Here is a 24,795-nt window from a genome sequence, read left to right as displayed (position 1 = left end):
AGTGGAGGTAACGAAATCGTCCCACAAAAACCCTTGAGAAATAGTTACATGACTGTTCCCCATGGACAACTTTTTGTTACTATTCCGCAGAACCCTTGATGGTTACGAAACTGTTGTACGGAACCCAAACGAGAATATGAATATTTTTCCAACATCTATATATGTATGTAGTAGTACAAAACTTTTAAAGCCTATGAAAATACAATTTTGGTACCACGGAGCCCCTGGAAGTCTCTTGTGGAACCCCAGAACCCCACGGTACACCTGTTGGGAAATCATGTTATGCTACTATGTCATCGTTCGAAAAAAGTCCAGCCAGTTCGCGCAATGGTTTCAGATCAGATTCTTCGTATTCACACGCTGTCATTGCAATTTAGGAAGTATAAGAGTGAACGAAAAGTTTTAATTAACACTCACCAAATTCGTCACCACTGGGACGACGATCACCGCCAGCGACGGGTGATGATATCAGCTTTGATGACGACGAAAACGACGATGAGAAAGAAGAAGATGGTTTCGGCGGTTGCAACAACAACGTCTCTGCTGCGGCCGCCGTCGCGAGTAGGAAATGCCACCACCAGAACCACCACAGCATGGCGGCCAGGACGGCTGCACTCCGGCGCCTGGTCACCATGCAGCAGGCACTCAGCAGCACCACCATGACGATGACACCGCCGTCCTCGACAACTCTACCTGAAGATTATTCGGGAAGGCCGGTAATCTCGTTACCGTACCCTCCTCGGCATTTGAGAGCGGCTTGGACATCTCCCGGCGACGTAGGCCGGTGACCGGCGTGGGCTGCGGCAAGCAAGGCCGAGATGGTACTGTACCTTCAACAAGAAAAGAAAACAAAGAATCAAACGAGAGTTCCAATAACATAGAAAAGTATGCACGGATTTTATGGGTCCATTCGTGAAAATTACGATCCACATTCATCAGGTTATCAATGAAAAAGAATGGCCGAATTCTTTTTATTACAACACTTGTGCCTAACGGAGCCCTGTTTGACTCGAGCCCTTTTTTGTACATAATTTTTTTGGCAGAAAACCTTGTAGGCCTCTTTTATTTATTTATCTGTCAAATTTACTGATTTATACTATTTTTCTCAAGTCGCCGCGGAGCACCGGTTGAGAACCCCTGCTCTAGACCATAGTTTCCCAACCATTTTTTGTCCCATCGCCCCCTTCAGAAGTGTTTTTCTCTCAGAGCTCCCCAACACAATCTAACCCATAAAATCCTATGCTATACCAGTAGCTTCTACCGCCTCCCTGGAACATTCCATCGCCCCCAGGGGGAGTTAACGCCCACGTTGGGAATCACTGCTCTAGACCGGGCCAATCCCGACGCATAGTTGACTCCTATTTTACAAGAATTATGATTGACAGAGGCAGTGGCGACCCTCAAATTTGCGACGCCCCTAGCAACTGTTGTTTGAGAAGGTTCCTGAAATGATGTGATCGACGCACAATTTTGTTTCCGTTCATTTGCTCGGATTCTGGTGAAATCGCTGTGATTTTTGCAGCCCCCCCCCCCCCTCCGCTTCGTTTGCTGAGATTTCAAAGACCATTGCTGTGATTTTTATTCATTCAGTTTGCTGTGATTTTTGCACATCATTGTTACCGTTTGCTGTGATTTTTACAGATCCTTGCTTCGTTTTCTTGCAATGCTACGAATCTGCTGTGATTTTCGTTCATTCCATCTGCTTTGATTTTTTGCAGACCTTAGTTGCTGTGCGGGACCCATCGGCTGATATGTTTGCAGACCCTTTTTTTTCTCATTTCGTCTGCTACGATTTTTGTTCGTCCCCCCCCCCCCCGCTTTTGTGAACGCTGTGGCAGACGGGACCCGTTTTTTGTCATTTGCGCAGACCCTTGTTTTTTTTTTTTTGTCTCATTCTTGCCGACCATTGTTCTCGTTTGATGGGATTTTTACAAGTCATTCTTTTCATTTGCTGTGGTTTCTGTAGACCCCCCGTCTCGATCGATGGGTTGGCCGCTGTGAAATTACCTTGAAAAAAAACCGTATTCAAAACGAAAAACGCGGAAATTACAAAACGCATTGAATAGAAATAAAATAAACGCCGCCACCGCGTTTGGAAAAGGCCATTCAGCAGTTTGTGATCACGTGATCCGCGAGCAATCGCGGCGGCAGCAGCAACAAGAATTTTGCACGAGAAGAAAAACCGCATTTCATTTGATCCCACAGAGATATAGAGCAAAACAAAAAAATTCCCCGGATGTGGTGACCACACACGAGATCGAAGAGAACCAAATTCTCCTGCAGCGATCACTTATTTATTATCAACAGCAGTGGGATAGAAACTGTTCAGATGAAGATTCTCCAGCAGTGGTTTTCACCTTCGCGGCACCCACCCTATATAAGATAAAGATCACTACTATAATTAAATAGCATCACTCGAGGTAGAATGTCGATCTCGAGGCATTTCGGCGGCACGTTAAAGTTACCATGTCACAAAGCGCGGATCCAGAGGGTAGGGGGTGACGATCGCCCCTCCCAAGAGCCTACTAATTTGGGGAAAATTTGTCCGCCTCGTAAAATACGGGATGATCCGACGCACACCGACACAACACAATAAGTCGCTTCTCCGACACATCGCCCTGGATCCACCTGCCTTCCATTTATTCACAGATGCTGTGAATGAAGTGCCTTCGCTCTATTCACGCGTTAAGATATTTACCTCGGCTTCATTCGCAGCTGAAGATGCCTGCCTACCTCCACTTTACTCGCAGCTGGAGATGACTGCCTCTATTTTATTCGCAGCTGAAGATGCCTGCCTGCCTCCACTTTATTCGTAGCTGAAGATGTGTGTCTGACGCTCAGGCACGGATCCAGATAATGGCGAGACTTTTTTTTTTAATGGGTGATCGACTCGCATTCACGACTCGAAGTTGGGAACCACAGAAAACCAACTTCAGCCGACAACCACTATGGCGGCGGTGCGGTTCGAACCCGGGTACTCGCGATGCGAATCCCTCTGAACACCAGACATGACTCGGGCTCGGTCACTTGAGGGATATAGGCCATTTACCCAGTTGGGTTAGGCCATGCTATAAAGTAGAGCAATGTTTTCGCAACCACCGGGATCTAAAATTAGTCAAAGCGGACCGTGAATGGTTCAGTGTTTCATTTTTCTCCATTTATTGTTTATTGGTTACATGACCCATGCCTTTCACCAACACAAAAGAAATCCACTGGGCCGCGGGCTTGGAAAAGTAGAGAACTACTGCTGTAAAGGATCGGGTTCGCCCACGGGCACCCTGCTCCTGCAACCCTCAGGCACTTTGTTTCTGTGCAATCAGTCCACCCTAGTCTTCTCCCACCCTCTAAGGCAGCCCTTTTGGTGGTCTGCTTATGCCAGTCACTCCCCTCCATCCGACCACAACCAAAAAGAAGCCCCGACCAACGCGCGCACACCACCCGACGCCCCAGCAATCCAGGGGGCACCGTCAGTTTTATATTTATTTATTTAGATAGGCTGACAGCGCCTCCGAAGAGCTGCGCACGAAATGGAAAAAATACAAAGCACTGCAAGGTGCGTACCGCTGCGGGATATTAGCAGAATATGTGCTCAGATGCGAGTCCGTCACTCTGACCACTCATCAGAAACATCCGGTCGATACTCGCATGGAGGAAAAATAGATCAAATTGGCACTCTCAAAATTTCCAAGAGCTGAACCATTTATAGGTCATTACGACCATTAATGTATTATTGGCGGTTGTCCAGGCGTAATTTTTTGGCTGGCCGTCAGTGGCTTTTGAGCTGTCTGTGACCTCATCTAGACATCCGAAAATGTCCAGCCGCAATCAAACTATCAACGATTATTAACTGACCTCGGTCAGGCGCGGATCCAGGACTATGTGTGCCGGGAGGGACGACTGGTGTAAGTTCATTGGATCGTCCAGTATTTTACGGGACCCATAATGTTCGGCTCCTGCGATCGTTCCTATGCCCCCCCCCCCCCGCGCCTCAGCGCAGCCTGGCATCTTCGGCTGCGAATGCAGCGGAGGGAGGCATCTTCAGCAGCGAATGGAACGGAGGCAGGTACCTTCAGCTTCAAACGTAGCGAAGGCAGACATCTTCAGCCGCTAATGAAATAGAGGCAGGCATATTCAGCTACGAATGAAGCTATGACAGGCATATTCAGCTACGAATGAAGCTATGACAGACATCTTCCAGCTGTGAATGCTGCCGATCCAGGGCGATGCGTTGGAGAACCGAGTGATCGTGTAGATGAACTTGATCATCCTGCATTTTACGGGAAAGACAAATGAATTTCATTATTACTCGGTTCTTGGGACCGATCACCCTCATCCAGGAAGGAAGGGGGGGGGGGGTCCACGCTTAGCTGCGGCATACAGTTTGAGCAACGACGGTGCTCCCCAAACTTCCTCGTTGGATGACGTCGGAATTTTCCAGTCGAACCCTCAGAAACACGAAGAAAAAAAAACAACTTCTGACAACTACTACGTACCCAAACGCACGCGTGCCACGATGATGTCGAAGTCGTAAAATGACCAACGACGACGACTCCGGACAACACAGATGATAAAACTGGCGGAGGGGGGGGGGGGGAGGTGTCACATGATCATCATCACCAACGCGCGGGTCGCTTTACAACGTCCTTGCCTGGAGCAAAACAAAAAAAAGTCCTATCCAGGGGCAACGTTCCAGCTAGAAAATAGTTGTAGAGAAAAATGATAATAATAATAATAATAATAAAAGGATCAGCGCGACGTCTGAGCCCACCATTGGTCGAGAATCTGACGCGTGCGCTACCTTCTTTTCAGCAGCTTGACGCACATCTAAAGTGACTTTTGGATGCGCCATTTTTTTTTTATTTTGCTCTCTCTCTCTCTCTCGTTCCATGGACGCGTCATGCACACCACACACACCTCCCTTTGCACATCCTCCGCCACTGATTTAATGAGACAAACTGTGTTAGAACGAGTAAACAGAACACTTAATCATCCGCCTTGCTTACTTACACCACTGAGCGCGGCGCTACCCCCCCCCCTCCTCCTCTCAACGGAGGAATCCGCGCGCACGTCTTTCTTTCTTTTTTTTAATACAAGCGCTAGACGCGCGCGGGACGGATGACGCGAGCGCGATTTTCCCACTCAATGCGGGGCTGATATTCAAAGAAATACAATTGTTCCCCCCCCCCCCCTGAAATCACAGAATATAGACTGGAATCATTTTCAAAAAGTGATCCCCGGGGTTACGGGGGAGATGTTATTACTTTGACGACCGAACCCAACCCCGACGGGTCACTGAAAAAGTAAGACTTTTCTGAAGGGAATCCCAAATTTCAATAATTTACCTTATATATAAATGTGAAAGTGTGTATGTCTATTTGTCGTCTATACAAATATGTAATTTTAGACCAATCGTCGCCAAATTTTGCACATACCTATACCAAACAGGACCGGAATCGAACCATAAGGCGGGGTTTAAAAACTAAAAAGGTTGTCGGATCTGGCAGATTTTCAGCCATTTTTGACCCCCCCCCCTCCAAGTCAGCAAAACACTGAGACCCCATCCCCCCCCCCCCACCATCAGCAGCTTGGAATATTTCATACCGTCAAAAATGGGTGGTTGATGACGTAAGCAACCTTCAAACCCTCCTCCCTCTTGTCATCAAAAGTCAGCATATCCGAAACCCCCTCGATGCTGACGTAATACTTGAATGACCCTGTAAATGGTTCACGGAATCTTTGCCCCCGTTATTTCGCCTCCGACATTTCGTCCCCATTACATTTGGCTCCCGGAAATTTCCGCCCTTGACATTTCGCCCCGGTATATGTCCCCGGAAATTTCACCCGACATTTCGCGTGCGCTGAACATATCAGCGACCCTATCAGTGATGGAGTGAATTGGACATTTACTCCCCTGAGCTTGTGAGTGACCCTACGAGTGATAGAGTGGAAATTTACTCTCTTATTTCACCTGCCCTGACCTGATGAGCAATGGTATGAGTGACCGTATATTGAACATATGAATGATCGTATGAGTGACCGCATGAATGATCAAGTAAGTTATTTAATATCGGTAGACATTTCACCTGCCCTGACCGTATGAGTGACAGTAGAAATGACCGTATGAATCATCAAGTGAGCGACTACGTTGAGTTGGACAGGATTTTTATCTCATTTCAAACCCGACATTTCACCCCTTGTGTGATGTTAGGTGATAAATTTGCACAAAGCATAATATAATGTCGATTGTTGTCACAAATGCATTGGAGTACGTATTAAGCGTAGCGGAAGGGAGGGGGGTTTGGGAGATTTTAATGTTTTTCTTTAGGACTGTTATTATATATTATATACTACAGCTTATGTTGAAAAATTTCGCTGCAACGTAAATTTGGAAACAATTATCTTATGCTTTACAGCAAATTCCAAATTTTTAGGGCCCATTAAAGTAATACATAACCACCCATAACAGGGGGGATCATCTTTGCAGACACTCACCCGGTCAATCATTCGGACACTCACTCGATTGGTCACTCACTTGATTCACTCATATGGTCACGTCGTCATTCCCACGGTCACTTGCTTGGTCACTCATACGATCACTCACTTCGTCATTATTACGGTTACTAATATAGTCACTCACTTCGTCATTATTACGGTTACTCATATAGTCACTCACTATATCACTCATACAGTGAACCACACAGTCACTCACTTGGAAAAATTCAAATAAGCACTCGCTCAGTAACTCACTTGGATGGACACTTACACGGCCAATCACTCGGTTACTCGCTTGGTCACTCATACGGTTTATCACTTGGTCATTGATACGGCCAATCACTCAGTCACTCACTTTGGAACTCAAACAAGCAATCACTCGGTCACTCATGTGTCAAACATTTGGTCACTCATACGATCAATCACTCGGTCACTCATGTGTCAATCACTTGGTCACTCATACGATCAATCACTTGGCCACTCATTCGCTCAATCAGTCACTCACTCACTCAGTCACTCATACGGTAAATCATTCAGTAAACTTCCTTGGAAACTCATACGGTCAACCACTCAATCACTCGCTTGGATACTCGTACCGCCACTCACCTGGTCACTCATACAATCATTCATATGGTCAATCACTCGGTCACTCGTACGGTCAACTACTCGGTTACTGTTACGATCAATCACTCAATCAGACACACTACATAATATTCACTCATACCTTCAATTCCACACTCACAGATACTGTCGCTCACGTGGTCAGTCATTGTTCTCTCTCATTGTTCACTCCACGCAGAATGTGAGCGAAATTTCAAATTACACACGTGAATTCAATTAAAAAAACCACAATACAAGGGAGATCCAACAAATGACACATTAAAACACCATTGTTGCAACAACAGACCAAAGGCAACCAAAATCACGGTTATTTCCGCCTTTAAAGCAAAATTAGGTCCTTTAAAAAATATCTGCGGGAGCCCTTATTTACTCTAAAAAGAACGCGGAAAATACCCATTCGATAATCACGATTTATTATAAGCCCTTACTAAACACGCAACAATAATACAATGATATATATAACAATCTCATTATACATTCAACTGCGTCGACACATAATCGCATCAAATTTCTAAATTTAGATTTTATTTCAGCTGTAAAATTGGATTTTATTTTCCCGATTCGATCAAATTCCCTCGAAGAAACGGAAAGTCATATTGTGCAAATTAACTTTACATCAACAACTGAAAAAATATTTAAAAAAAAAAAAAAATTAAATTCCCAATCACGAATTACAACAGATTCTGATTAAAAATTTGAAATTTCGGAATTGATAACAACTCAGAATTACAGAAATCGATGAAAATTCAGAATTTGAGGATCGATAAAAATTTTGAATTCGGAAATTGATTAAAATTCAAAATTCTTGAAACCGTGAAAATTAATAACACAAATTGATGAAAAATGAGGATAACAGAAATTGGTGAAAATTCGTAAATCCAGAATCGATAAAAATTCATAATTCGAGAATCGATGGAAATTCATTATTCTTGAATAGATGGGAATTCGTCATTCTTGAATAGATGGGAATTCATGATTCTAGAAATTGATGGGAATTCGTTATTCTTGAATTGATGGGAATTCATGATTCTAGAAATTGATGAAAATTTATGAGTCTAGAAATGGATGAAAACTCAGAATTCGAGAAATTGATGGAAATTCGTTATTCTAGAAATTGATGGGAATTCATGATTCTAGAAATTGATGGGAATTCATGATTCTAGAAATTGATGGGAATTCATGATTCTAGAAATCTATGGGAATTCGTTATTCTTGAATTGATGGGAATTCATTATTCTTGAACTGATGGGAATTCATGATTCTAGAAATTGATGAAAATTTATGAGTCTAGAAATGGATGAAAATTCCTAATTACAGAAATCGGTGAAAATTCAGAATTTGAGTTCGAGAAATTGATGGAAATTCGTTATTCTTGAACTGATGGGAATTCGTTATTTTTGAACTGATGGGAATTCGTTATTTTTGAACTGATGGGAATTCGTTATTCTTATAATTGATGGGAATTCATGATTCTAGAAATTGATGGGAATTCATGATTCTAGAAATTGATGGGAATTCATGATTCTAGAAATTGATGGGAATTCGTTATTCTTGAATTGATGGGAATTCGTTATTCTTGAATTGATGGGAATTCATGATTCTAGAAATTGATGAAAATTTATGATTCTAGAAATTGATGAAAATTTATGATTCTAGAAATGGATGAAAACGCCTAATTACAGAAATCGGTGAAAATTCCTAATTACAGAAATCGGTGAAAATTCAGAATTCGAGAAATTGATGAAATTTCAAAATTCTATAAAATTGATGAAATTTCAAAATTCTATAAAATTGATGAAAATTTTGTGATTCTAGAAACTGATGAAAATTTTGTGATTCTAGAAACTGATGAAAATTCCTAATTACAGAAATCGGTGAAACTCGAGAAATTGATGGAAATTCAGGATTCTCGAAACAAATGATCGATTTATTTTTTTTAATTACAATCAGCAAATGCGTTTTCCTTCATAAGAAATAAAAAAAATTTTCACCCATTGGCGGCTATAAGAAAATAACAATAATAATCAAGAAAACAACCAACCGTTGTTTCTTTGGCTTCGTTCGCCACTGGCCATATCTTTGTTGAAGAGAATGGAAGTAAGAGAAAGAAGACGTAGAGGGATGAAGACGCACTCAATCATCATCAAGTGACGTCCGAGCGTTACTTTTCTTGTACATTTTGACACGTTAGTTAAGTTAGTTACTTTATTCTTCTCTTCTGTTGTATATATATATATACTATGTTATCTCTTTTTATTCTCCATTGATTTCACAATTCCCTTCCTTTTTTCTTTTGTTGTTTCTTCAAAATTGCGATACAATTTCTTTTCTTGTCTCTTCATCTTGTTTCTTCTCTGTATTTCTCTTCCTTCTGCCGGAAACATATTTCAGATGCATCGCAGCTGCTTCATTGTATGTATCTAATGCATTAGGATCATGATATACGTTACATTATTACTATTATTATTAAAAGGAAAAATAATTTCTTGTTCAACGGGCATGATGAGCAATGGAGAAGAACATACCAGTGGATATTGGATGTAGCCAAAGGCGTATTTATAGTGGGGTGACGGGCGGGCTGTAGCCCAGGCCGGCAAGTTTTGAAGGAGGGGGGGGGCAAATTTGACAGCTAGGGGACTGGATCAGTGGGTGACCATAAAAGTTACCTAGAGAGTTTGTGAGCACGTGAGTGAGCAAAAGAGCGACATAGAGCAGTGGTTCTCAAACTCCGGAAGCCCATGGCCCGGTTGATTTCCTTTTTTGTGAACGGAAGGACCGGTCATACACACGACTTACGGGAAATAAATGGGTTAAAATGAACAAACGAGTGACCCATTAATCAAGGAACCATGTGAGTGACCAAAACAGTGGGCAAGCATGTTAATGACTAAAGGGGTGACTTGGAGAGTGTGTGTGAGCATGGGAGTGACCAAAAGAGTGAATTAGAGACACAGGTGTTCTGGCCAAAGGAGGGGAGGGTCTAAGCGCGTTATAGCACAATGGCGAATTCGAGGAATGAGTGGTTAAGAAAATTAGACAAGAATGGGATAAGGGCAGAAAAGATTTGAGTAGCCCACATGTGGCAAAATCATAAATGCGCTTCTGGATGTAGTTGGGATATCGATTTGCAGCCACAGAGGCGGATCCTGTCAAAGCCTCCTAGAAGTAGTATCTAGGAGGCTTTGATCCTGTGAGCTAGGTAAATTTTATTGCCCTTATCACATTTTGGTCTAATTTTCTTACCCACTCATTTTTCAAATTTGCTGCCCTAAGCTACAGCCTGCTTAGCCTCCCGCTCCCAGTAAATATATGTCTCTGAAGTCATTCTTATGGCCACCCAGCATGCTTGCACACTGTTGGTTACCCGCACGTTTTTACACTCTACATCCGTGTTGTTTCTCAACCGCCGGACAACGCACGGTACAGGGCTCCGGAATCAAGGAAACCGGGCCCTTAGTAATTCATCGTTTCATTTTTCCCCATTAATTTACAATTAGCCGTGTTTATGCCCGGGCCTTCCACTCCAAAAAAAAAATATATATATATATTCAACAGGGCCGCAGGATTCTAAAGGATGAAAACCACCGCTCTAAATCGCTCTTTTTGGTCGCTCATCGACACTAATCTGCTCACTTACCAGCACTAACCATGTCACTCACTCACCAACTACTGTATCATTTACCGATTCACTCACTCGGTCATTCCTCGCCCCATAGGCGGAGATAGACTTGGAAGTCTGGGGGGGGCACGATGATGTCAATTCATATATACATTAGATCAGTCGACTCCACCTTTGACGGGGGGGGGGGGCAATGCCTCCCACACGCCCCCCCCCGTATCTCCGCCCATGCCTCGCCCACTTAGTGGCTCACTGACTCGTGTCGAACTGTTGTCTTGCCCAGCGTTAAATTTTCCGTAAACCCCTATTTCCCGTTAACCCTCCAACTGCCTACAGATCAGAATTTAAGAAATTGATGAAAATTCTAAATTAATACAAAAATTTCTTAGAATTTTAGAAATTGACTCAAATCTAGAACTAACGTAAGAGCTTTTTTTTTTCATTAGTGATGCAAAAATTTAGAATAGCGTAATTTTTTTTTTTTTCGTAGATGGAAATTTAGAATTAATGATAGGAAATTTTTTTTGAGAGAGAAAAACACATCAGAAATTCCAGAAATCGACGAATTAGAATTAGTCTAATGAAAATTTTTTTTTGTTTCTGAGAAAATTGATAATTTCAGAATTGGTAAAAATTTGTAATTACAGAAATCGATGAAAAATCCAGAATTGATATATTTCTTCAAAATTTTCCTCTTAGTCCGTCCTGGACTGGAATTAGGAGTAAAGGTTTTTTCTGTAATTAGGAGTTTTCATCCATTTCTAGACTCATAAATTTTCATCAATTTCTTTGGCCCCCTCCAAAATCTTACAGAGGGACACGGACTTGATTAGGGAGGGGGGGGGGCAGAGAAGAGGTACGCGCGTGCTCTTATTTCCGCACAAGGCTTTTGAGGTATGAAGAACCACTGGATTTTCAATATTTTTACATTGGTGGGATGCAGGTGTCGGGGTGGGGGAAAGAGATATCTCATTAATGCACGCGGGGCCGTAACTAGGATTTTTGCCGCCCCCACAACTTTGAAAATCGATAATTTTGTAACGGTGTTCTTTGTTCTCACCTAAAACTCCCGCCTGCCTTCCGGCCCTGGATGCACCCCTGAACCATCCCTGAGGGGGGTATACAGGATATTTAGTAAATCTAACGCTACACTCCTGCCCAGTACGAAGACTTGGCCGGGACGAAACGGGATAAATTCCCGAGTCGAGTGCCAATGAGGGCAGATTCGAGAGAGGTGCCACTCTATTGATATCCGTCGTGGTGTTTCATGATATATATATACACGCACGCACACAAATCTATAGCTTTCCACTGCATAACGGCGATGTCAAGCTGAAAGCTCTACCGGGGCCGTAACTAGGCTGGGGTAACCGGGGCATTGCCCCTAGGCCCCGAGCTTAATAGGGGTCCCACAAAAGTTTAAATTTATTGTGCATAATAATAATCCTTTAAAGAAGGGCCCCAAGAAGACACACTACGGCCCTGAGCCCTACCCTACACGCAAGGGCAAGAAATTACTGAATAGTAGGGTAAAACTACCTCGGGAAGGGGGAGGTTAAGATCGAAGTATTTAAAAACTTCAACGGAATGGATAGAATAGACCAGGGGTGGCCAACAGCTGGCCCGTGAAATGATTTTGTGCGGCCCGCGACAAGGTAAATGTACCGTGAAAAAAATCAAATAATGGTCACAAATTTAAACTATCGGTTTCAAACAGCAGATTTATTTATTAACACGAACTGCTTACAAACTTCTTATTAATTTAATAACTAATTAATTCAATAATGGAGCGGCTTATACACCGAAGTTGCACCGCTAATGCGGCCATAGCTGACAATTACGTTGGCCCGCGAACAGAAAGAAGTTGGCCACCCCTGGGATAGACCATGAGTAATTAATATACCGTCAATTAACTGCTTCGACAATGGCACACCAGTATCGTTTAGTGAAGAACGATTCCCAAATGTGGTGTCGTAAAGGAGTTTTTCACTAATAGGGGTGTGTCAATAAATGGAATAGCTTAGCACCAGGGGTCGTGAATTCTAACACAATGGACTCGTTGAAAAAGTACGACGATAAACACGGTGGGATAAATCAAGAGAAGCCCATACTTAAGACAACCATAATCGTCTTTTTTTTTATGGGCAGTGTATATTAATTATCAATATTTTTGAGGTTTCTTTGGTGATATTGGATTGTTCTATTTGATATCCACATGTTTTTATGGACATAATTTTTTCCTTTCACCTCCACCTCTCATGGCGAATTTAGAATTACAAAAATTCATGGAAATTCGTAAATTCCAGAAATTTCCGAAAGATTAAAATTCCAGAAAGGGGCCGTTCAAGTATTACGTAAGCCATTTTTGACCCTCCCCCCGTCAGCAAAATTTTGTCATCAGCTCTGCCCCTCCGAATCCTAACTCATATTTTCATAAGGGGTGGTTGATGACGTAAGCATTACCCAAACCCCCCCCCCCTCCGTCATCAAAAGTCAGCAAATCAGAAACCCCCTCCCCCATCGATGATGAAGTAATAACTTGAACGGCCCCAAATTTGAATTTCATTTTATTACGGCACACAGAATATATTCAAAATCAATTGACGTCATTAATCGCTTCAAGGGAACCGCTAGTCCACTGTCCCCCCTTCCTTAACGGCTACACCCTTCGCGCCTCCACAATCCCGGCCCTGCAAGAACCACGAGAAACGTCTTCACATTCCATCCAACCAACACAACTCTCTCGAAACAATCTGAATGGAGAGAGAAAAAAAAAAAAAACCATAGCAAGAAAACAGCAAAAACAACAGCAGTGTGGACGAGCTCAACGGCCACCACAACCTCTACACACCAAAAAAAAAGGGAAAGAAAGAAAATTCCTCAATGGAAACTAGTAGGAAAGAAAAAGTGCACGGGTACAACGAGATTTGACCCAGACATGATGGAAAAAGGGGAGGTGGAAAAACCCCATACCAGACAACAGGATCTTCTTCTTCTCCTTCCCACCACAGAAAGATATCGGCAAAGTTTTACAAGTCATAGTACGTAGTGTAGTAGGTAGCCCCCCCCCCTTTTTTTTAACTTGTTGGAGAAAAGACAGAAGCACGGGTTTTTTACGCGGTGGCGGCCGCACAATTGATATTAACCCCGTACATTCAGGCATCTTCAAAACCAACACCACCTATAGAACGAGGGCCCCCGCACGAAGTTTGTGACGTCAATGAGGAAGGCCGTTTCTCCTATTGCCATTGGATATACTGCAAAAAAAAAGAAAAAAAAAAGGGTAAAGATACATCGCATGCGTCGGCCTGCTGTATCCAATGGCAATAGGTGAAATGGCCTCCTTCCGTGACGCAGTGCCGTCTTAATGCATGGGCTCACCCGGGCACGGCCCAGGGGCCTCAGAGAAATTGGAACCGGTTGAAATTTTTGAAAATTTGTCACATAGGGCCTCAGAAAAATCACTTGACCCGGGGGGGCCCCCATGATGCTCTTAAGACGGCCGTGCCGTGACATCACAAACTTCGTGCGGAGGTTTTGTTCTATAGGTGGTGTTGCTTCAGGACCGTCGTTTCAACGTTTTCCGGGGGGGGGGCAAACAACATGTACTAAATGTACGTGTATATACAGTCGAATCCCGTTATAACGAACTCCGAGAAACCGGAGAAAACACTTCGTTATAACGAAATTTCGTTATAAAGGAATTTCAGATTGTTTGCATTGTTCCTATGTATACTTATTAGAGGGATTAGAAAACCGTTCGTTAAAACGAGATTTTCGCTATAACGGTATTCGTTAAAACGGGATTCGACTGTATATATATATTTGTGTATATATATATATATATATATATATATATATACCATTTTTAGTGTATTTTCAAAAGCCATGGGGGCAACGCCTCCCCCCCCCCCCCAAATGATGCTTCAACCCGTTGCTCGCGACCGCAATGGTGATCCCAGAAGCACCCGGAGTGCTCGATGGTCGTGTCTGATTTGGTGCTCGCGAGCACTTGATCAACGTTCCAATCAAACGTCGTGTACTAATTGCGTTCAGGGATTGAATTCATCCCGATTTTATGCATCTGTAAGTGTCAAACGTGTCACAAGGGTACCCTTCATTTGATGATGGGTACAGGCAGTGCTCGCGACAAGGAAAAGGTTGAAGAAGGTTGACTGCCATACATGCTCAACCCGTGACCCTCCGAGTCATCTGATGTGGATCGCGACCCCAGGCACATTTAAAAAATCACTTCCAGACCACGGCACACTTACAGATTACTCAAGCGACCCGCCGCAATTTAAATACAACTTGAGTAACTCACCGCACATTTACATATAACTCAAGTGACTCGCGGCATGTTTACATATGACTTGAGTGGCCTGCGCCATATTTACAGATCACTAGAATGACCTGAGGCACAGTCCCAGATCACTCACGCGATCCGCGGAAAATTTACACATCACTTCAGTCAGGGATAGACAATATCAGGCACCAGAGCGACTAAAAAATTGAGATTAGTGCCTAACTTTTTCAATGTTCAATAACTGAATTGTATTGGAACCAGGAAATTTTCTGAAATTATGTCAGTCTGTCTCTGCTAGCAGGAAAAGGGGCCCCTGAAAGGAGTCACGTAGAAGTCAAAGAATACACTATTTTGGATTAATTTCGTCGGGAAGTGGGGGGGGGGGATATTTGGCACCTATGCAATTTTGCGGGAGCCTAAATATTTTTATAATTTGTTAGGTCCCGACTTAAGTGACTCGCGGCATATCTACAGATCACTCAAGTGACCGCTCCCGACCCTTAAATGACCGACACATTCCTATCACTTGAGTGGCCTCTCTCTGCAACTCATTTACAGATCACTCAGTTAAGTGACACCCTCCCCCCCCGACACGTTTTCAAATCAATGAAATGGTCCGCACTCCCCTAAAAGGTTGAATACACTTGTAGAGGGTTTGGTTATAAACAAACTGACTCTACTCCGACGTATGTAGCGCCCACTCTGGGAAACACTGTTATATACCAAGTTCCATCAAAGTGGCTGACAGAATAGTCGGGGGAGTGGGGCGATACAAGCTACGAGTAAAACATATGATCCTATAGGTTCGCTTGAGCCGGGGGAGGAAAGAATTTCTGAAGGGGGCGCGATGGAACAAGAAGTTTGACTTCTATGATATGTACATATGTTTGAATGGCCCCCACAAGGATGGGGCTCACATCGCCCGGAAAAAACGAACCTCATTTCTTTTTTTCAAGCTATAAATTCACTATAAAGGGGGTATGTGAAAAGTCTGCTCTTGGGGGCCCGGAATAAGCGTTACATATGTCTGAATGGTATCAGCATGGCCCCCCACACGGGCGGGGCTGACAGGGTTTAACTCCTGAGGCCCGCGGAACGATCCTCATTTTTTTTCCCAAGCTATAAATTCACTATAAAGGGGGTATGTGAAAACCCTGGTCTGGGAGGGGGCCGGCAAAAGGTTCCAGCCTAGGGACCCTGCTCCAGGATGTGAGAGGGTCATGGGTGTCAGTTTATTTATAACCACCCTGTATTAACCCAATACCAAAGAGATGGTAATACACACAACTATCATCACATACACACACACACCAGAAAAAAGTCTACGTCATTCAAGCACGAAGGTCGAGGATCCGAGAAAAAGATCTTCTCCTTAAGGGGATATGAACTAATACAAAGTGAGAGAGAGAGAGAAAAACCAACAACAACAACATTATCTCGCTGTCTCTACTCATTCCAATGAAACGGAGGTGTTCGACCCCAAAGCTCTGCTGCGATGGATGGTGGTCAAGAACTTGGCGTGATCCAAATAACGAGTGATATATGTACATAGGCGATAATAAATTGCCAAGAGAGGGTAGAATAAATACCAATTCCGTCTGGGGGGGGGGGGGCGGGAGTAAAGAAAAAAAAAATTCTGGATTAAGATCCACGGCTTCTGGTGACATCACCGGGAGAGATCTCCATCCGGGGATTAATAACCCTCAAGGTTTCGCCACATCTCGGTATACAGAGAACTTGTGACGGTAATGAACTTTTCTTTACATTCATTTGACGGTTCCTCCACCCCCTTTTGATTTATGCTTGAGCATTCCACACTATGTTTGTGGAGCTCCAGTGGGTTGGCGTCGTCAGATGCCGATCTCTTTCGATTCTTGTAATTCTGGCAAAATGTCGGCCCGGGGCCTTGAATAGGATTTTTGCCGCCCGGGGCAAACATTATTTTACCGCCCGCCCCCCAACTCTAAAATTCGATAATTTTTATAATGGTGTTCGTTGTTCCCATCTGAAAAAAAATTGTCACCGTCACCCCCACCCCAAATTTTGCCGCGCGGGACAGTTGTCCCCCCTCGTCAGCAGCCCCATAGTTACGGCCCACTGAATGGATTCTTAACTGTGTACTGAAGCTGATCTTGTTGTTAGGGTTTATTGTACACAGTGTACGGAACTACCTGAGCGATCATTCAACCCTGCCGGCCAACGAAAGCGTTCCGGATGTGCGCAGGGCTAGAAAAATTGCTTAAAGTAATTTAGGTGCAAGAAGAAATATTCGTCAAGGAGAAGTATCTAATTACAATTTATGTATGAATTGATGGTAAATATGATAAGGATATTATGCATAATAACCGGTTGCTATGCACACTTCCCATTCGTCTTGATATATAAATAAGTAATTGATAAATTTATCAATCTTACTTTTGGATATACATGATAACTAAGCAAGGTTTGATAAATACCAAAAAAAATTATCACTTTTACCGGAGATTATGCATAATAACTAAAAAAACTTCGTTGATAAATTTGATAAATACTGAAAACGTTAGCACTTTTACCGGCGATTATGTATGTAAGTATTTATCATTTACACCCAAGTGTAATTGGTGAATTTGAGAAAAATGAGAAAAATTCTAAATGTCTACTATATGTGTGAATATAATCGGACCCCGATATAATGATAACAAATTTTGCGATCGTACCCCGATATAATGATACAATACATTTACGAACTATCATGTTTACCAACGATGCGACGCTTGGGTATTATGCACCGGTAAAAGTGATATATTTAGGCAAATTTATCAAACTTACCAAAGTGCTTTTTGGTAAGTACGCATAATAACCGCATTTGCCGTACCGCATATATATTATAACAATTATTAATATAACATCACGATTACAAGAAGTACATGTGATACCTTCGCTATAACGAAGATGATTCGCTCCGGAATCACGTTCGTTCGCCGAAACGCGGTAAGGTTTCTATGGAATATCATCTGATTCGTTCCAGGTAAGGCCATAATTTAAAGACAAGTTTTTCAAAACACCGAGGAGCGCTACGAAACAGAGGAAAACTGGCTCGAGGCTAAAATGAATGAATAGCTTCAAAATTGGATAAATGAGAATCTACCGGAAGATATGAGATATTGAAAATCTGTTTATTCTATACTAATGTACACACACACACGCGCGCAACTCAGTCGAGTTCGCACTGTCCATTGCAGGTATCTACTCCGTTGAGAGCCCGAGTGGCGTGGTGGTAAGATGCTCGTCGTCTACCACCGTGAAAAGGTTGCTTTCGCGATCCCAGGTTAAAACCCGAGGGAAGATATAGAAAATATATTTTCCCTAACGAGCTTGAAGCGACCATCGATAGATAGCGCTTTCATTTCCACCCATCTCATTAATGGCAGCAAATTGCAATGTAGCGATATGGCCAGAGTTTGGTGAAATAGTGTACTCCGTTGCCGTTTTTTCTGTATTCTTCCTCTCCCGCTCTACTCTTGCCACCTTTTTTTTCAATTTTTGCTTCTCACTGCCGTTTTTTTTTTCCCGAGTTTCTGCACACCCCAGTCTTCTCCGAATTTCTATCTCACAGCCCCCACTGCCTTTACCCGTATTTCTACCTCCTCACCCCACCTACAATTCCCAACATACCTGCCCACATCATATATTGCAAAATACAGTGATACCTCGCTTACTAACGCCTCGGCTTACGAATTTTTCGGCTAATGAAGATTTTCATTGATATGGATGTACACGTTAACATAAAAAAAAAGCGTCCTCGTGAGCTCGATTTTAGCGCCAATCATCATCAGAATTACTGCCACTCGTGCCCGATTTGCTCATGTTCATATCTCAGAATCTATCCAGATGCACCCCCGACTTCTCCTTCTGAAAGTTTTTGGACCATTTCATGTGAAATGAAAGATTCGGCTAATAGAAAATCTAATGAAGGAAAGATAAAAAAAGGAGCCTATTGTTTTCAGAGCGCGCTTTCTACTACTGAACAGTCTGGACATCTTAGGAGCTTATCTTTTCCACCTGCATGCATCAGACGCAGAAATGAGCTGACCACAAATGGATGGGGACATCTACGAACTCCACTGCGTCGTGTCAACGCCAGCTTCATCTAAAGCTGGTAATGGTTGTGCACTTAGTGTAAAATAAAATGATCTTCAGTGCCTTTATGTTCCTGTAAATTCTAATTTATACAATTTTGATGCTGTTCAGTTTAGCCTTTGGTGAATTTTTGTCTTTTTTAGTGTTTTTTTTTAAATGTTTTATAAATCTCATCTTCAAATTTTGGGCCTTACCTTGAACGAATTAAACGTTCATATATTAACTAACATATATTGCAGGTTTCTCAATATAAATACCTTCGTCTCATCATTTCAGCAGACCTGCGCTGGAATAAACATATCGATTATATTTACCAGAAATGTGTCAATAAACGCTTCTTTCGCGAACTTGAGCGTTTTACTCGCGTTGTTACCAAACCTAAATTTGGGACCGCCCGTAGGTACACAAGCTTCCTCTCCGTTCCTTTCTTTGGTGGGTCCAGTTCAAACAGCTCAAAAATCGTTCGCAACACCGTACAAATTACTGAGCAACCAATTGCGAATACTTTCATCGCGAGATCCACGCGCCTCAAGATAAACCCTATCTCTGCTTCCACAGACTCGTTTAACCCCTTTACAATCAGGGACATACCCCAAAAAAAAAACCATTGGAATATATTCAATCAAGCTGACTTTTTCTTCCTCTTTTTTGTTGATCGTGAAGGTTTATTACAAAAAAGTTGCTAAGTTAGTCAAAATTTTAATAAGGTTATTATTTTATTATTAGTTTTATCAAAAGTTACCTACGAAAAAAGTTGTATGTGTGTGTATGTTTCCTCCTTTTGTTCTCCCATTTCCGTGATATCTCAACGAGATAACGAGCAACTGAGATAACGATGTTGGGGTTCTCCTCAGCTTCCCCCACCACACACACACACATATAATGTATCTCTCTCAGAACTAATCCCTCTATTGTATACTGTACATAGAAGTGAAAAAGAAAAGGTAAAAAAAAACCCCTACAAAACAAGTTTGTAGGTGAGGGCGAAAAAAGCAAGGCACTGTACTATTATTTATCTTATCCAATATATATCTACTTTTGGGTTCCTCTCCACCCTTAGATTTCTTTCCTTATCTTCCTTTCTTTTAACGTGGAACAAGGTATTCCGTATTTATCGCCTATACGTCTAATGCAGATCATTCAAACTTATCACCAACAGTTTGTACTCGAAGAGGTTAAATTTAGTTTCTTTCCGCATGCGCCATAGCTAACTGGAACTTACTACCCTCCACTTGTCGTTGATTCACCCACGCCCTTTATATTTTCCAAAAAAATGTTGAACATTACTTCTGTCACCATCAATCGCACTCTCGTGTGTAGGCCTCGGCCATTATTATTGTATAAATAAATAAATTTTCCACATAAACCTATGAGAAATCACGTTTTCCGAAGAATCGCCAACGAACATTGGGGAACGAATCATCTTCGTTAGCCGAAGCTGCACAGTGCATACTTTTCAAAAATCCGTAAAAAAACCGTATTTGGTCTAGAACAGTGATTCCCAACGTGGGCGTTAACGCCCCCTGGGGGGATAGAATGTTCCAGGGGGGCGGTAGAAGCTACGGGTATAGCATAGGATCCTATGGGTTAGATTGCGTTGGGGGGGCGATGGGAGAAAAAAATTTCTGAAGGGGGCGATGTGGGATAAAAAAAGGTTGGGAGACTATGTTCTAGACTCTAGGACATATTCTCGCAAACTTTTTGTTCCATCGCCCCCTTCATCAACAATTTGTTTCCACTCATCGCCCCCCAACTCAAGTGAACCCATAGGATCCTATGTTAAGTCCGTAGCTTCTATCAACCCCCGCCCCCCCTGGACCATTCCATCGCCCACCAGGGGGCGATATTGCCCACTTTGGGAAACACTGGTCTAGAATCACGGTAACGAACGGCCAATTCAGATACAGGACCATTCCGCACACACCAAAAAAAAATAGAAACCGGTTTTTCTTTAAAAAAAACCACGCGTCTCAAGGAGGGATGCAGTTGAATACATAATAACATATATTTCATTTTGTGCTTAAAAAAAAAAAAAACCCCAACAAACTTTATGATCCAATGAGATATGAACATTTATGTCGAGTTTCTAGGAATCCCATAATATATATTCAAGAGAGGATAGACGATATTTTAATAATAACAAGAAATATACGCGAGAAAGTTTTCCCTCAGTGGTCGCCGCCACCGTAAGCCCCCGAGCATGTATCTTATATAACGAGAAGGGATGCCGCGCGCCTCACACAGCAAATTGCTGCTCGCCTCGTGCTGTAGTATTATAAGTACGTATATATGTTATGTTGAGTGAGTGAGGAGCCGGACAAACAGCTTTCTCATTCAAAAACAAAATCAAAAAAAAATCACACACACACTTTGCTCTTCTATTTTTCTTGTTCATTCTCTTCTCAACAAACAAGCTTTCGTAGCTCGCATTCCGATGGCAGTCTATTTATAGAGAGATATCCTCTCCCCTCTTTGCTCTGCTTCGAGACCTTTTCTCGAGGAATATTATAGAATGGATTTCCTAGCGCTCGAGAAATATACAGAAATGTGTTCGAGAGTTCTTTGAAATTGGAGTGATTAGACTTTTCAGAGGTCCCTTAACCTCCCCCCCCTCCTTTCTGAGACTTCAGCCATGAACTGAGAGGTGTATACGGAGAGAGAATGTGTTCACAGACCGCAAACCACACGTGCCTGCCTATAGACGTCCTGGTCTGGCGAGCAAGCCCTTGATCCTTACAGCGATTCCGGGAATGCGTTTCAAACACCAAATCCGTGCTTAGTTGACGCGCATCGGGTCTCGTTTGTTTCGAAGAACCCTTTGAAACATTTCATTGGATTTGTAATCGTTTATGAGTTTCCGTGAAGAGCTCACACACACACACACACACACACACACATCCGTGGCATCGGAATAGGAAGTACGGGGTGAGTTATAAGACAGGGTCGTAACTAGGACTTTTGCCGCCCCACAACTTTAAAATTCGACAATTTAAGGATGTTTTTTGTTTCCACCCAAAATTGTCACCCCCCCCTAAATTTTGCAACCCGGGGCGGTTGCCCCCTATAATTCCGGCCCTATATTAGATAACCGCTTCTATAAACGAATCCCTGAAGCTTCACAGTACGTACATTTCCCGAGCTGTATTTAGGCCCCTATAAATATTGCGTACAAATTATAATACTGCTCATTGCTCATAAATATTGTGTATGACTAGGGTGACCATATGTCCCGTTGAAGCCTACTTAAATATTTATTCTTTATTGAAGTCGAAAATTGAAATTATTTTCCAACTCAAATTATGTTATAATTACAACTATAAATGAAAATATTAATCTCTCACATTTGTCTTGGTGAACGTGTTTTTTTTCCCGTGGAATGCATTTTAAGCCACTGCAATTTGCAGTAATGCTTCATTTCCCGCCATTAAGATTTTTTCGTAATTTCAACAATATTTGGCAACTTTGTTCGGTTTTGGCGTAATTTTTTGGCGATTGCCCATTTTAGGAGTTTATATATAATTCCTTCCATGATATCATAGACAGACATGACCACTCAGAGAGACCATCTTGGGATGGTTTGCGCTCTTTCTTAAAGGGATGGACGGTCTCGGAGAGCCTGATATTAGACTCGATTGTGGAGGGGGGGGGGGAAACACATATTTTACCCCAGGAAGCGCCATTAACATTTCGCGAGCAGACATTTAGTGCCCCTGCGGGCTCCATTCTTGCATATGAAATAATAATAATAATAACAAAAATACAGTATTGTACAACTTTTGAGTATTACATTCACTGGCTGAAAAATACTGGCGCAAATCAGTCCAGTCCGTCATACCTCGACACACAAACTCTCAAATATTGACACGGATATCATATACATTTGTTTTTGGGTCCTTACTCACGTGATTTGTTTTCTGTCTCTCTTTCTGACGCCAAACTTGTAGCTACAACTGGCCATTTGGGAAGAAATTGTGTTTTAGTGAACTCCCAAACGTTTTATGCTCGTGGCATCCGTTTGCAATAAGATTGGAATTTTACGCGGGTTCGCGAAAATGAACCTGAAAAAGACTAAAGTTATGTTCAACTCGTTTCCTTCAATGAAGAAGATTTTGCTCAACAACGCAGAGATGGAAAGAAGTAGAAAGCTATGTATGTACCTGGGACAAGAAATTACCATGAACTACAGCATCCTCAATGATATAAACAGAACTATCAGGATCGGGTGGAGCATTTTTGGCAAGAAATTTGTGATTCTGAAGAGCAACATGCCAATATGCGAAAAAAGTAGTCAACAATCAGTGTGTGATGCCAACGCTGACTTATGGACCGGAAACGTCGGCAGTTGGCCTACTCACAAGTTAAACGATACGAAGACTGCAGATTGCACAAAAGAGCATGGAAAGATCATTTAACTTGTGAGTAGGCCAACTGCTCATGTTTCAGGTCCATAAGTCAGCGTTGGCATCACACACTGATTGTTGACCACTTTTCTCGCATAATGGCATGTTACTCTTCAGAATCACAAATTTCTTGCCAAAAATGTTCCACCCGATCCTGATAGTTCTGTTTATATCATTGAGGATGCTGTAGTTCATGGTAATTTCTTGTCCCAGGTACATACATAGCTTTCTACTTCTTTCCATCTCTGCGTTGTTGAGCAAAATCTTCTTCATTGAAGGAAACGAATTGAACATAACTTTAGTCTTTTGCAGATTCATTTTCGCGAACCCACGTAACATTCCAATCTTATTGCAAAGGGTGCCACGAGCATAAAAAGTTTAGGAGTTCACTAAAACACAATTTCTTCTCAAATGACCAGTTGTAGCTACAAGTTTGGATCGATTCCCTCCAATTCCTTGTGTTGCTTTACAGTTGATAAATATCGGAAAGTTAGACCATAAAGTTATATAAAGTTAGACGAAGGTTGCTCAACCTTTTGGAGAGTGTGGGCCACTTCATTGATTCGAAAACGTGTCGCAGAGAACTCAAGTTATCTGGAAATGTATCGCAGGCTGCTTTACGTGATTTGTAAATGTGCCGCGGGCCACTGGAACAGCGCTTCAGGTACCTCGAGTGATCTGTGCTGCGGGTGACTTACGTGATCAGGAATGTGCAGCGGACCACTTGAGTGATGTGGAAATGATTCATTTTTTAACCAATCAGTGTCGACCTCCTATTCAAAAATATTGTGACTATAGTTTAAACCAGCTTTTCTCAAAATGTGCTTCGCAGCTCCTAGGGACGTCATCAACCTCCGTCACGGGCTAGAAATATTGTTTCGTGTGCCTATTAACGCTTTGAAGTGCTTCTTTTATATGGGGGAAACTATCTGCCGAGCTATTCTGGGGAGCCGCAAACGAGCTATAAATTGGGGAAAGGAGCCACGGGTGTCAAAAGTTTGAGAACCATTGGTTTAAACCAGAGTTTTGCAAAGTAGGCAATATCGCCCCCCTGGTAGGCGATGGAATGGTCCGGGGGCGATAGAAGCTACGGGTATAACATAGGATCCTATGGGTCCGCTTGAGTTGGGGGAGGGCGATGAAAGAAAAAATTTCTGAAGAGGGCGATAGAATAAAAAGTTTGGGAAACTGATTTAAACCATGTCGGTGAATACCGCCCTCTTAGTTCATTTTTATAC

General features: G+C 42.5%; 1 protein-coding gene across 1 annotated transcript in view; it reads right to left on the bottom strand.

Moving 5' to 3' along the window:
* The window catches only part of LOC149065955 (insulin-like peptide receptor), a 194,674-nt gene that overhangs the window by 120,763 nt on the left and 49,116 nt on the right, over positions 1 to 24,795 (bottom strand). Inside the window, exon 2 of the mRNA XM_089253299.1 lies at positions 418 to 830. Within this exon, the coding sequence (XP_089109425.1) occupies positions 418 to 661 (244 nt within the window). The 5' untranslated portion in view covers positions 662 to 830. The remainder of the gene's footprint in view (positions 1 to 417; positions 831 to 24,795) is intronic.

Source organism: Pholcus phalangioides, unplaced genomic scaffold (genome assembly GCF_987345545.1).
Source record: "Pholcus phalangioides strain wild (caught in Gottingen) unplaced genomic scaffold, Ppha-v1.0 ptg000036l_1, whole genome shotgun sequence".
NCBI classification, from domain to species: domain Eukaryota; kingdom Metazoa; phylum Arthropoda; class Arachnida; order Araneae; family Pholcidae; genus Pholcus; species Pholcus phalangioides.
This window is presented reverse-complemented; position numbering and strand designations above follow the sequence as displayed.